The sequence below is a fragment of the Cervus elaphus genome, chromosome 6 (assembly GCF_910594005.1).
Source record: "Cervus elaphus chromosome 6, mCerEla1.1, whole genome shotgun sequence".
Classification (NCBI taxonomy): Eukaryota; Metazoa; Chordata; class Mammalia; order Artiodactyla; family Cervidae; genus Cervus; species Cervus elaphus.
In genome coordinates, this window is record NC_057820.1 from 6,459,928 (window position 1) to 6,473,975 (window position 14,048).

The 14,048-nt window shown below is 46.1% G+C and overlaps 1 protein-coding gene across 1 annotated transcript in view; it reads right to left on the bottom strand.

Moving 5' to 3' along the window:
• CD38 (CD38 molecule) overlaps nt 1–13,730 on the bottom strand; it is a 54,143-nt gene extending 40,413 nt beyond the window's left edge. The window contains exon 1 of the mRNA XM_043906147.1: nt 13,215–13,730. Within this exon, the coding sequence (XP_043762082.1) occupies nt 13,215–13,423 (209 nt within the window). The 5' untranslated portion in view covers nt 13,424–13,730. The remainder of the gene's footprint in view (nt 1–13,214) is intronic.
• Nucleotides 13,731–14,048: the final 318 nt, after the last annotated feature.

Here is a 14,048-nt window from a genome sequence, read left to right on the forward strand (position 1 = left end):
TATTAATGTTGAGTTTTGAACCAGCTTTTTCACTTTCCTCTTTCTTGACAAGTTTACTCCAGAATGAATTAATTATCTAGCAAGTTGTGTCTTTGTCTCTTCTACTGATTCTCAAACCTTGTGAAGTTTGATGGTAACTTATAGATCTTGTCTGTTAGAGATGCAAATAATTTCTGTCTGATAGAAAAGATATTCCCAAAGGTTATGGCTTCTTATTGCCTTGCAGAACACTGACCAGTTTTAAATCTAACCTACCAATCTATTCTAATATTCCTTTTAAAATACTTATAAGTGATCCAGTGCTTCCCAATGTTCTCTGAGTGGACTTTATCACTTTACAGATTCCCTCATAAAGGAATAAATAAATCTTTGACATGTGTTGATTCTGTACGTTATAAAATTCCTACTCTAAGCATTTTGAAATTCCTGCTTTGACAAATGAATTCAAATAAATTATTCAGTTCAAATAAGTTGTGGGGCTTCCAAGGTGGTCCAGTGGTTAAGACTCCTGGGCTTCTACTGCAGGGGGCACGGGTTCAATTCCTGGTTGGGGAACTAAGATCCCTCATGCCATGTGGCAGCAGCAACTACAACAACAACAAAAAAAAAAGCTCAACAAAAAGATTGTGATGAGCTGTGCAAATACTGGCTGATATTCTTGGCTTTTTTGCCTCTTGAGGCTCTGATTCTGCCTTGCCGAGCTACACAACACACATCTGGTCCACTCACAACAAGACTCTTTTTCAGCTGGTAGAGGACATCTGGTCACCTACGGTCCCTCCCATCAGATTTGTCTTAACCGCACAACTTTAGGCCCTTTATCCTCTGTCCCCTCTGGCCTCCCCTACTCCAGAATCGCTCTCATTTGTTACCCACTGGTGCACTTAGGCATCCATATCTGAAAGTGAAGGGGAAGAATATCCCCAGGTGGAATAAATAATATTTTACTCTTCTCTACTGATGAGCAACGTGATTCTGCTGCAGAGTCACAAATAGACGTCATCTCTCGGGCTCATTCTAACCCACTGCTAGCATCTATCTACAGGGCAGGCTGAGGCTGAACCCAGGCTCACCCCCACGCCCTGTCAGCAATCGGCAGTGGCTTCCAGGGACCCCAGATTAACGTGCCTGGTATGAACCACATCCTTCCTGACCCAGTTCCAAGAGGTGACAGTTCAAGACGTGAGATAAACCACAAAGACTGCGTCTGATAACCAGCGCAGGTGTGGCACCCTGCTGCCTTACCTGCGGAAATCTGTAGCAAGTCCTGACGCACAAACATTAGGACCTTGCCTCACTAAATTCAGACCTGTGACCTCACCCAGCAGCCTAATGACTCACCTGTGAGATGACAGAGGAGGACACCGGCTGCCTCCGTCTGGAGACAGCAGAAACGCTAACACACTGGGAACGGGTTGCCTCTGGCCTCAGCCTTGCTTAGAACTCTCTTTTGGAAACCATTGAATGGGACGGCTCCAGGCTATGCAGTCAGTTCAAAAGCCAGTTCTACCATTTCGCCAGTTCTGACCCTGGGAAGAGCTCTCCCTGTCTCTGCTTCCTCCACGTTTGAATGGGCCTGATGGCTCCAAGAGTAGAAAGGGATGAGTTTCAGTCCCCACTCTGCCGTGTACTAAATTCAAGATTGTCTTCACGCCCTGATACAGTCACAGAGAGCCCGGGGCTCAGAAAGACCACACTTAGAGTTTAATGGTCTGAAGTCGCTGTCTGGAAACTTTTAAAAACTTTACCTTTGCTTTTGTGTTTCTACAAGATAAGCCCGATGGGACATTGGAAGGGGCGCCAGGGCCTCGAAGCCTTGGCTCACATATGGTGCCCCATCCGCTGCTTCTCCACCTCCTTGGGGCAGGGTCTTGCCTATGAGGGCCCTTCCTCTCTCTGCCCACCAGCAGGAAGGTCTGATGGACTCAGGTACCCCTTCCCTGTGTAGCAAGTTGCGGGGAGCAGTCCAGCACCTGTGAGGCTCTGAACTCTCCCTGCCAGTAACCCCCAAGCTCAAGGGGACCCTGCAACCAGGAAAGGTTCATCTTGAATTTCTGCAGGATCTATTTCTGTGACTGGAACCCTCATCTTGCCCCTTTTGTTGTTACCTGCGCACATGATGGCTGGCCTCAGGGAGATGAGCCGAGCTGCCCACCTGTGAAGGTCTGCGAGGAAGTGAAACTAACACATCCCCCTGCCTGAGACTTGCCATTGTAGGGGACATTTGTAAGGACTAAATAGTCTTTTTACTTAGTTTCCTCACCTCCCTGCATTTCTGATTCATTAAAGAACCTGGGATCCAGGCCCCACAATATGGTTCTTTTGAGGTGCTAGCTTGCCATCTTCTTGGTAGGCTGCCTCCCAAATAAAGCCCTTTCCTGATCGCAGTGCCTCATCTCAGATCGATTGTGGTGAGCTTGGACTCGGTAACAACCTGACCTCAAACAGCAAGTAAAAACCACCCGGCAGGGTTTCCCTGGTGGTCCAGCGGCTAAGAATCCACATGCCAGTGCAGAAGAAATGAGTTCCATCCCTGGTCTGGGAAGATCCCACATGCTGGGGGGCAACTAAATCCATTTTCCACAACTCCTGAGCCAGCACTCTGGAGCCCACGGTTCCCGACAAGAGAAGCCACCGCAACAAGAAGTCATTGCGCCACAGCCAGAGAGTAGCCGTCTCTGGCTGCAGCTAGAGAAAGTCCACGTGTAGCAACCAAGACCCAGCGCAGCCAAAAAAAAAAAAAAAATCACATAAAATAATAGTGATAAACCACCATGTCTGACTCTGTGTGACCCCATGGACCACAGCCTGCCAAGCTCCTCTGTCCATGGGATTCTCCAGGCAAAAATACTGGAGTGGGTTGCCATTTCCTTCTCCAGGGGATCTTCCCCACCCAGGGATGGAATCCATGTCTCTTAGGTCTCCTGCATCGACGGGGAGTTCTTTACCACTAGTGCCACCTAGGAAGCTCAAACTACCGCTCCAGTGGAGAGAGAGACCACAGAATAAAAAGAAATCTTTCTGCTGCTTTTTGAACAACAAGCAAGTCATCTTTACTTGTACGAGGGCCCCACAAGTTGCTTTGCGAGCTCTAACTGTCACTTAATCATTTATAATAACTGTCTCGGGTCCATCCCTACAATGCTTGTCCTAAGACTTCCCCGACAGGATGCTGATAATGTTGAGAAAGAACCCCCGAGATAAAGCTCCTAGTGCATTGCAGACAACCCATACACATGGATTCCCAACCTTCATCCCCTCGAAATTTCTAAACAGGCTTTTGGCAGCTGTTTTCCAAGGATTTTTCCCTTCAAAGAGGGGAGGAGGAAGCAGAGAGGCCGTGAGTGCTCACTGTGGTACTGAATAAAGGTTTTCTTTATTCATGGCCACTTCCTTCGGTTATTAATAATGATACCAGGGAGGGACCTTGGGCTGCAGGCGGCTGCAAGCAGCACGGACCTTTCTAAGAACAGCATCAGAAGCAAAGCCCAAGGCCAAAGAGCCTGGAAGTGGCCTCTCCCCTTCTCTCTCACCTATTCCTATCCTCGCTCACTCAGCCATCTAATGGGCGCCCAGAGCATCCAATTAACCCCTCCTTCTAGAAGATTCTACCCACCCCCAGCTACCTTCCCCCAGATGTCCTGGGAGCACCCCAAGCCCTACAGGCCCCACACTCTGCTAATTTGCATACATCCTCCACCCCACCCTTCCCTCCATGGATAACTCAGCTGCAGGGTCCGACTTCCCTCCTCGGAACCATAGCAGCAGCTCGGATCCTTGTTTCACTTTCCACATTCAGTCAGGCCCACCTGAGACTCTCTGGCCCTGGTCCCTGCCTTAGAAGCCCAGAAGGAAAGACAGGCTTGAAGGAAAACTGATAATCGCAGAGAGCGCACGGGGGGACCCGAGGCCCTGTGGCGCGCTGATGAAGTTCAGGGTCTCACTGGGAGGAGGCACGATGAGCAAGTGGCCATTCCATCGCCGCAAAGGGCAACCACACCGCCGCTCCGTCCCGCGCAAGGACGGCCACCCTCACACAGTCTCGTGTGCTGGGCAAGCCCAGGCTGCACACGGGCCAGCATGGCCCTCCAACCAGTGGGATCCTCCCGAGGTCCCACAGCCGTCAGAGAGCTTTGGTCCACGGCCTGGCCAATCTGCCACAAGCAATAGCATCTTATCTATCTCCCAGGATTTCTTCAACAGGGATAACACACACTCTTGGGGACACCCTTTTGTGGAAACCCTACCGTTAAGGGAAGACTTCATGCCTGGCCTCTTTCATCAGCTCCTTCCTGATCCAGCCTTTCCAGGTGGGTTCAGCTTGCTGAATCTCGGTGGTGCTGCTCTGACCCTCAGTACATGGCAGTTCACGTACCGATATTTTCTTGTTTGATGGGTACCTGTGTACATACCACACGGCCCTGGGGAATCCAGCAAAAAGGGCTAATAGCAGAGAAGCGGCCCCTCCCTGCTCAGGGCCCCTCTCGTCTGGGTACATCCTCTCAGCTGCTGTGCATCTCACTGTCCTGCGTTACTGTTTCCAGGCCCGTCCTCCTAAACCGGCCTTGCAGGACATGGAGAGCAAGACCCATGTGCTCTTCCTCCCCGAATCCTCCACGTCTCGCCCCAGCTCCACACACACACACGAAAGCCTTGACTAAGAGTTCATATGAATCTGCTATTGGGTACAATTTTTTGCTCATACATTTTACAGGAAGTGGAAGTTAGGGAAATGCTAGAGTCATTAAAATGGGAGGCATGGGGAAGTAAAAATGAAGACTTGGCCCTGAGAAATCTTACTGGAAATTCTGAAAAGGAAAGAGAAGCCAAAACAAATGATGAACTAGAGATACAGGCATCAGAAGAGACAGTGGATGTGATCACAGAAGTGATCACTAGCAGTTGGGAAAAGATCAAAGAAGAATCTTCTCTGATTAAGTCCCTCACTGTTTATGTATCAACAAGCACGGTGTGGACTTAAGCAGGTTCAATTCAGCAAGCACGGATTAAGACTCTGTAATGTGATGGAGGACGTGCTGGACCACAGGGAATGCAGAGATGAATTAAACAGCCCCTCTCCATCCAAGGGAAATGGCCACCCATTCCAGTATTCTTGCCTGAAAAATCCCATGGACAGAGGAGCCTGGTGGGCTACAGTCCACAGGGTCACAAAAAGTTGAACATGACTGAGCATGAACAAGCAAACAAGGTCTTCAGCCAGGACCCTAGCTTGTCTCGGGACAGGGACAAAAAAAAATCATTTATTATGATTTTGTTCATTTCTATTATTTGTAATATATTGGCTTGTATATTGTTATTTAGTCTCTGAGTTGTGTCTGACTCTTTTGCAACGCCATGCACTGTAGCCCACCAGGCTCCTCTGTCCATGGGATTTCCCAGGCAAGAATACTGGAGAGGGTTGCTGTATTTCCTCCAGGGGAATCTTCCTGGACCAGGATCCAACCCACGTCTTCTGCATTCCAGGCGGATTCTTCACCACTGAGCCATCTGTGTAGCCCCTACTGGCTTGTACACCATTCATTTAACCCAGCTAAATATTCTTGCTTATTATATTCCAGGCACTCTTTTAGATCCTCGAGGTAGATCCCTCAACAGAATGTCTCTAGACTAAGCGAGCTCATATTTCACGAGGCATTTGCTAGATTTTTAGCATTTTTAAGTCTAGTTTTTTTAAAAAAAAGCAATAAGGTAGAAAGAGATGTAACAGAAGAACAAAAAAGATGATAAGGAAACGAACATTTACAAGCTAACATAACGATACACAAAGGGCGAAGCTGTCCACACTACCTGCCCCTCCTCGAATGGAGTGGGCGGTGTTGTTTCTCTGCCTCCTGAATCTGGGCTGAAGGGGTGACAGTTTTAACCAACGCGGAAGTGATGCTGTGCTGGTTACGGGCCTAATGCTTTAGGAAGGCCTCTACTTCTGAAAGTTTGGGAACTCGGAAGAAATCCAGCCGCACCACAAAGAGATCGTATGGTGACACCACGAGAAGAGGGGCCCTGAAAAGAATACAGAGAGAGAAAGCGAGGCCACCACCCCGGCTGGTACCACATGCCATGGTGCCATCTTGTAGGTTCCACGTTTTGGATGTTCCGGCCACGTCAGTCCCTCAGATGACTGCAGCCCTAGCTGGCACCATGTGAAGCAGGCCATCCAGCTGATCCCAGACAAGCCACTCAATCGGGAAAGACTACAAATGGCTGCGGCTTTAAGCCCCTAAATGTTAGGGTAGTTTTCGATGCAGCAAAAGATAACCAAAACAGAAAGTGTACCTGGAAGCGAGCCATGGCCTAACGAAAACCTGAAACGTGTGTTCAGTTCAGTTCAGTTCAGTCGCTCAGTTGTGTCTGACTCTTTGCGACCCCATGGACCGCAGCACGCCAGGCCTCCCTGTGCATCACCAACTCCTGGAGTTTACTCAAACTCATGTCCATGGAGTCGGTGATGCCATCCAACCATCTCATCCTCTGTCTTCCCCTTCTTCTCCTGCCTTCAATCTTCCCCAGCATCAGGGTCTTTTCCAATGAGTCAGTTCTTCGCATCAGGTGGCCAAAGTATTGAAGTTTCAGCTTCAACATCAGTCCTTCCAATGAACACCCAGGACTGATCTCCTTTAGGATGGACTGGTTGGATCTCCTTGCAGTCCAGCATGTGTACAATGGTTCATGTTCTATGTCAGCTTGGCTAGCCCATGGTACCCAGAGATTTAATCAAATGCATCTGGATGTATGTTGCATTTATTTTGTGTGTGTGTGTGTGTGTATGTTACATTTAAATAGATGCACTTTGAGTAAAGCAGGTGACCACCCACGGTCTGGATGGGCCTCATTCAGTGAGTTGAAAGCTTTAAAAAAAAGACTGACTTCCGCCAGCAAAGGCCTTCAGATTGGAGCTGCATCATCAACTCTTCCCTGGATCTCTAGCCTGCCTGCCCACCCTGAAGATTTTGCCTTGTGAGACTCCAAATCATGTAAGCCAATTCTTTAAACATTATCGACTAAAGGATTTTTGCAGAAACTAATGCCTATGGTCAGCGATTTGCTATGCAAGTGAATACTAAATCACGAAGGATTTTATTCTTTTTGTTGGCCCAATATAGTCACATCATCTGAAGCAGAAGTATATTCTGAAGAACTATCATCTTCTGAGATCCTAGTATCTATGTTGCTTGGACAATCAGAGAAAGTATCTGCACAAAATTCACCGAAAAATGACTCTTCACTTAAAATTTCGTAAAAAAAAATAAAAAACAAAACAAAACACGATATTGTAAAGTAATTAGCCTCCAACTAATAAAAATAAATAAAATAAAATAAAATTTCATGGTATGTCCTTTTTAAAAAATTTATGGTAATAAACTTGCTTATGATATACATAAGGTTGGAACAAAAACCTAATGGAGCAAAATATGAATGATAACAACCACAAGTTGTATGATGAACCCTTGATCAATTTTTAGCTCTAACAATCTTGCATGGTGATGTTAATTGTATCACTCTTAAAAACACATTGCCACGTCTCTGGTCAATAATACGTTAAATGAGCTCTTTCTCTCCCTCTGTCTCTATCTCTCTGTCTCTTTCTCTTCCTGATTACAACGAGCTTTGGCATTTAGGACAGGGTGACAAGCTACAGTTATTAGTAGAAAGGCCTCAAGAAGACTATTTGTGATGGCTGAACAGACAGGACAGAAATTGCTATTGGAGGCTAGGGAAACGAAACCTGTGCTATGAAGACCTGTCACCTGCCATAATGGAGCCAATAGAAACAGACCTAGTGAACTTAGGGTTTTGGCTAAGGAGATTTCCAGGCAGACTGTTGGAAGTGCCAAATCATTTCTTTCAACTGTCTATGAGAAACATCCAGGGAGAAAGAGAGAAATAAACCAAAAGAGAACTGTTCCTTTCTAAGCAGATTCAAAAGCAAGCATTTCCAAGTCAAGATTTGTTAGGTTTGAAATAAAACTGCTCTTCGTTCCCAGTCTTTCCTAGTAAAAGAATTTCAAAGCAAGAAATGGCCTCCAGGCAATGATCACATCCAGGGTGCTGCCAATAAAACACATTCACAGGGTCAAGACTTCAGGGGTGTGACTGGAAGGCTCTGAGACATCATGCAGAAGAAGCTCAGCATTTCCAGCATCCCAGGTGACGCCAGCCTTTCAGCTGACACCCCCACCATGCCATTCATGGAAGTGACGTCTGAGCTGTTTGGGATGCTCCAGCTTAGCTAAGCCCCCCAGTGACTTCGGCCCCAGCCGACACCACAAGGAACAGAAGAACCACCTAGCTAAGCCCATCAATCCTCAGAGTCATGCAAAACAGTAAAACGACTTATGTTTTAAGACACTAAGTTTGGGGATGTTTTGTTACATGGTAATAGATAAGCAAAATACCAACTACAGATTATTTGTAAGTGAAGAGTGATAAGGGAAGAGACCTACCATAAACCTACTGAAGGCGGTGGGGTAATAATTATCAGTGGCTAACAAGTCCGTTTACCTAGCACTGCCACATTCTGTCTTTCTTCCTCGACACTCGATTTTACATAGCTGCAATTATTATCATTTTTATGACAGTCTTGTTTTCCATGATATTACTTATCACATTTTTATATGTTATACATAGTTTGAATAAAGTACTGCAGGGGTAAGAAGAGCCAGATCAGAGTAGAAATACCAAATTGAACAGTTGGCATAAATTGCTGCTTGGGCCCTCTATAAATGACCAAGGCAGGAGAGAGTAGTCTAGGCAAGAGATGGATGCAAAGAAGGAATGCAGAAATGGTCTCAGCTTTCATCAGGGAAAAGAGTGTATGACTACAAGGGAAATAGCATGCTAGACTTTCAACAACATAGAAGGAGGAAGTTATTAACCAAAGAGCCATGACCTTGAAGTTAAAGTCTCTGGGGGAACAGAAATTAGAAGGGCTACAAGGACAACAAGCAGAGAGAAAGAAAACACCATTAGATTACATATAATCTACAATATATGAAGAATTCTCATAGAAAGAAATAAGCAACACAGTAGAAATTAACAAGGATCTGAATAGGAAACTCACAGGAAAAAAAATACAGACAACCAATAACCATACACAATACACTAAGAATCACCAATAATCAGGGAACAATTAGTCGTTTTTCTCACAACTCGAAAGAGTTCGTACTAGTCAGCAATGAAGAGATTGTGGGAAAGCATGACCTCTGATAGATGGTGATGGGAGTATAAAATGATACAGTTACTTTGGAGAGAATTCAGAAATATTTATCAAATTTTAAAATATGCATAATCTCCCCTTTGGCCCAGTAGAAATCTATCCTGTAGAAACACTCCCATATGTACACAAATATATGTATATGTTGTTGTTTAGTCTCTAAGTCATGCCCAACTCTTTACAACCCCCTGGACTTTAGCTCCCCAGGCTCCTCTTTACATGGGATGCTCTGTCCATGGGATGCTCCAGGTAAGAATAGTGGAGTGGGTTGCCATTTTCTCCTCACAGAGATCTTTCTGACCCAAGGATCGAACCCTTGTCTCCTGTGTCTCCTGCATTGCAAATTGCAGGTAGATTCTTTACCACTGAGACACCTCGGTAGCTATATATATATATAAAACAAATATATATATAACATAATATATATAACAAAAATTAGTTACTTGGGTAGCTATATATATATATATATATATAAAACAAATATATATATAACATAATATATATAACAAAAATTGTATATTTAACAAAAATATTCATTGCAGCATGTTTCTCCCCAACCGGCATGATAGCTTCATGACAGTGGGCACTTTGTCTTTCAATCCTGTATTGTCGGAACTAGATCACTTTCTGAAACATAGAAGATGCTCAACAGACATTTATTGAATAAATGAATGGGACTGAACATTGGAAACTAATTTTGTATCAGTAGGAAATATTTACATCCACCCTACAGAATACTATTAGCTGTCAGGTGGTGCTAGTGGTAAAGAACCTGCCTTCCAATGCAGGAGACATAAGAAATGGGGATTTAATCCCTGGGTCCGTGAGATCCCCTAGAGGAGGGATCTAGAATACTAGATCCACTCTAGTATTCTTGCCTGAAGAATCCCATGGACAGAGGAAGCTGGTGGGCTACAGTCAAAGGGTCACAAAGAGTCAGACATGACTGAGTGACTTAACCTGCACAACCTATGTGTAGTGACATTGAAAGATCTCCGGGACCAATTATGAATTAAAAAAAAAAAATAATTACAGTAGAAAAAATTTTTCATCATTGAAGAATTGATTTAGTGGATTGTGATTTAAATAAATCAAATCTTAGGCACCTACGTTTTTTGTTTTTTGCTGTTACTTTTATTTGGATTTTTTTTTTTTTTTTTTTGCGGCATTTATTCCCAGGCCATAGTTTTTGTTTTTTCAGTTTCTTCTGGGATATCTCTTTCTTTTGTGCAACCTCCTCTTCTGATTTAGGGCTTCCTTGGTGGCTCAGACAGTAAAATGTCTGCCTACAATGTGGGAGACCCAGGTTTGATCCCTGGCTTGGGAAGATTAGGAATAATCTGCTCCTTTCCAGTGAGGATCATCTCAGTGTGACCGGGAGAGCTCATGCATGGGTTGATCTGACCATGAGCTCTGCAAGTCCTGCACCAACAGCAAATGGTTTTTAGAGGTCACCTTTAGGCCGATTATAGAAAAGGAACATCTATTTTGATGCTGGCCTTGGTCCATGTTTATTATCATTGAAAGATGTCTGTGATATTGCACTTCCCTCAAAGATAGCATGTTGAACGTTTAGAACATATCAGGATTTTTCCTCTTAATTCTCATCATTCCCCCCATGTGGTAGGTACTGACATTCCATTTCACAGCTAAGAACACTGAAGTTCAAAGAAAGTAAGTAATTTGCCCAGTTACACTGTGACAGAGCCGGGATTTAATCCCAGTGTGACTCCAGAGTTCCTGCTCTTAAACTACCCAAGGATAAAGTGACCGTATGTTCTGATTAAGGCCAGCAGAATTATGAATAGTGTCCCCTTTCTTTCCAAAAAGTTCCAGACACAGTCAATGCATTATGGTCCCTCCACCTACAGAACCTACACAGGTAGCAGAGTGTTAAGAGTTCAGTTTCTGGAGCCAAATTTGGGGCAGTTTGCTCAAATTCTCCAATTCAGTTTGCTTACATATAATAGCACAAGTAATGCCTCAGATAGTTGTGAAAGGGCTAAATATTTGGTTTAACATTTTTTAAGTGCCTGGCACACAGGAAGTACCAGATTAATTATTAACCTGCTTACACAAAGTGTGTGTGTATGTGTATTGAGAGATATCTGGAAAGATGTTCAAAAAATAGTAACAAGATAGCCCCATTAATATTTTAAACATATATATGCATTCACCAAAGGATGTGCTTTTTTGACATTGTGTGTTTCGAATTCTGAGTGTGTATCTAACATTGAGTAAGCATCCTGACAAGAACTAAAAAGCCACCTGATCTCTATGGCATCCTGCTTGCTATATGGATGTGAACGCCCCAAAGATGATCAAACAACAGCAATTTAAAGACTATTAAATTAAGCGAAAATAAAATGATCGCTCTTATCATTACCATTTCAGATTGTGTATCACTTGATTTGAGTTTCTGGGGTAGCTCAGCTGGCAAGGAATTAGCCTGCAACGCAGGAGGCCCCAGTTTGATTCTTCGGTGGGGAAGATCCCCTGGAGAAGGGATAGGCTACCCACTCTTATATTCATGGGCTTCCCTGGTGGCTCAGCTGGTAAAGAATCTGCCTGCAACATAGGAGACCTGGGTTCAATCCCTGGGTTGGGAAGATCTTCTGGAGGAGGGCATGGCAACCCACTCCAGTATTCTTTCTTGGAGAATCCCCAGGGACAAGGGAGCCTGGCAGGCTACAGTCCATGGGGTCGCAAAAGGTCGGACACAATGAGCAACTAAACACAGCACAGCACATCACTTGATTTAATTGATACGTTAAATGAAATCTAAAGGGATGGCTCAACTTCTACATTTTCTCTCAATTAACTAATTGTAAGCAAAACACTTGAGACCTAGGCAATCTTTGGACTAGAACAATTTGCAAGTAAGAAACTTAAGTGGTTGCGCGAGAACCTGAATTCAAGGGCACCCGCAGGGAGGCTTGGGGGAGGGGAAAGGGGGGGTCTCTCTACCCATTTCCTCTCTCCCCCACCCGGGGTCAAGTGTGTTAGGAGGCAGAACTGATTTGAATCACTTAGGTGGATTTCGCGCTAGCCTGCGCGCCTTTGGCAGCCTGGAAAAGAGAGCCAGCACCTTTTTACTTCCCAGCTTATTCTACTTCATGTACAATTTCAAAACTGAGTTTTCCGGGTGAAACTAAGCCCTGGTAATGGAAGTCAGGAAATCGGTTCACTTTGGGGAGAGATTAGTGGCTAGCTGGGATAGGGCGCGAGAAACCTTCACAAAAGTTTCCATAGACTGGGTGTTTCCAGGGTCTCTACCGATTCATAAAGCAGATGCACTTTCGCGGCTGTTAGAATCTTAATTTTTAACCTTGCTGTTACTTTGTTTTCTGTCGTTACTGGCAGCTCTAGTCACACTCATTTCAGGGCGCACAAGCAGAATCTCGGGGCTGGTATATTAATGAATGAAATGAATGTCGGTGATCCGGCCCTCCAGACACTGTCCTCCCCCGACCTCAGGCTCCGCAAACCACTTAATCCAGTGTCATCTGCAACACTCCGGGGACTTGGGAGGCAAGAGATGGCAAACAGAAACCCCGCGCAAAGTGGATAATGCCAGCAGCTCACCTGCCTCCAGTTGACTTTCCGAACCAGTCGCCGGGCGGTGGGCACCCGGGGCGGGGGGGTGGGCTGCGGCCCCAAATGGAAGGCCAGGCTCAGGGCGTCTCGGTCAAGTCCCACCCGCCGAGCCGACGTGCCAGGAGCCGCGCGCTGTCGGCGGGCTCCCTGGGACCACCGGCCGCCCGCACCTCTAGCGAGTGGCGCGCGCAAACGCCAGCCCGGACTGCTTACTCGGCACCGCCCGGCGGGCTCTCAGCTGACTCGGGACAGTAGATGCCTTGTTGCCAGCAAATCCAGACGGCTGCCGCTCGGCGCTCGGGGTCCAGCTGTGCACAGCGCGCCCCGCCGAGCGCCGTCCCCACCGCGCGTGGGGCCCCGCGGGGCGCCTAAGACGCCCACTCACCTGGCACCCGGCCGGATCTGCTGGGTGTAGTAGTCGCATCGCTCCTGGATGATTTTCTGAAAGTCGGCGGTGCTGCCTCTCCCGTGCCACCTGTTGAGCCCGGAGTGGTGCCACTTGTAGATTCCGATCGCCCCCCCGGTGATCCCCGCCACCAGGAGGCACAAAAGAACGAAGCAGCAGACCTTCCTCTGGGTGCAGCAGTCACCCATGGAGTCGGATGCGGGTCGCCGGGACCAACTTGGAGAAGAGCCTGCTGGAGTCCGAGCGGCCCGGGAGGAGAGCCCTAGCCCGGTTCTCAAACTGCACTTCCCCTTTAGCGCTCGCTCGCCTTTTCTCTCGCTTCCTTTCCTGCTCCTCCCCCCTCCTTCGAAGTCCCTCGGTGGCGATCGCTCGACCAATAAGGATCTCACGGTCTTAAAAAGCCTTCAGCCATTCACTTCCTAGATGGCAAGAGAGAACATCGACAGTTTAGGAATCAGCGAACTAAAATGGACTGGATCAGATAGGTGGATTATATTCTTTGCAGCCAAAGACGGAGAAGCTCTATACAGTCAGCAAAAACAAGACCAGGAGCTGACTGTGGCTCAGATCATGAACTCATCATTGCCAAATGCAGACTTAAATTGAAGAAAGTAGGGAAAACCACTAGACCATTCAGGTATGACCTAAATCAAATCCCTTATGATTATACAGTGAAAGGGACAAATAGATTCAAGGGGTGAGATCTGATAGGCAGAGTGCCTGAAGAACTATGAATAGAGAGGTTCATGACATTGTACAGAAGGCAGTGATCAAAACCATCCCCAAGAAAAAGAAACGCAAAAAGGCAAAATG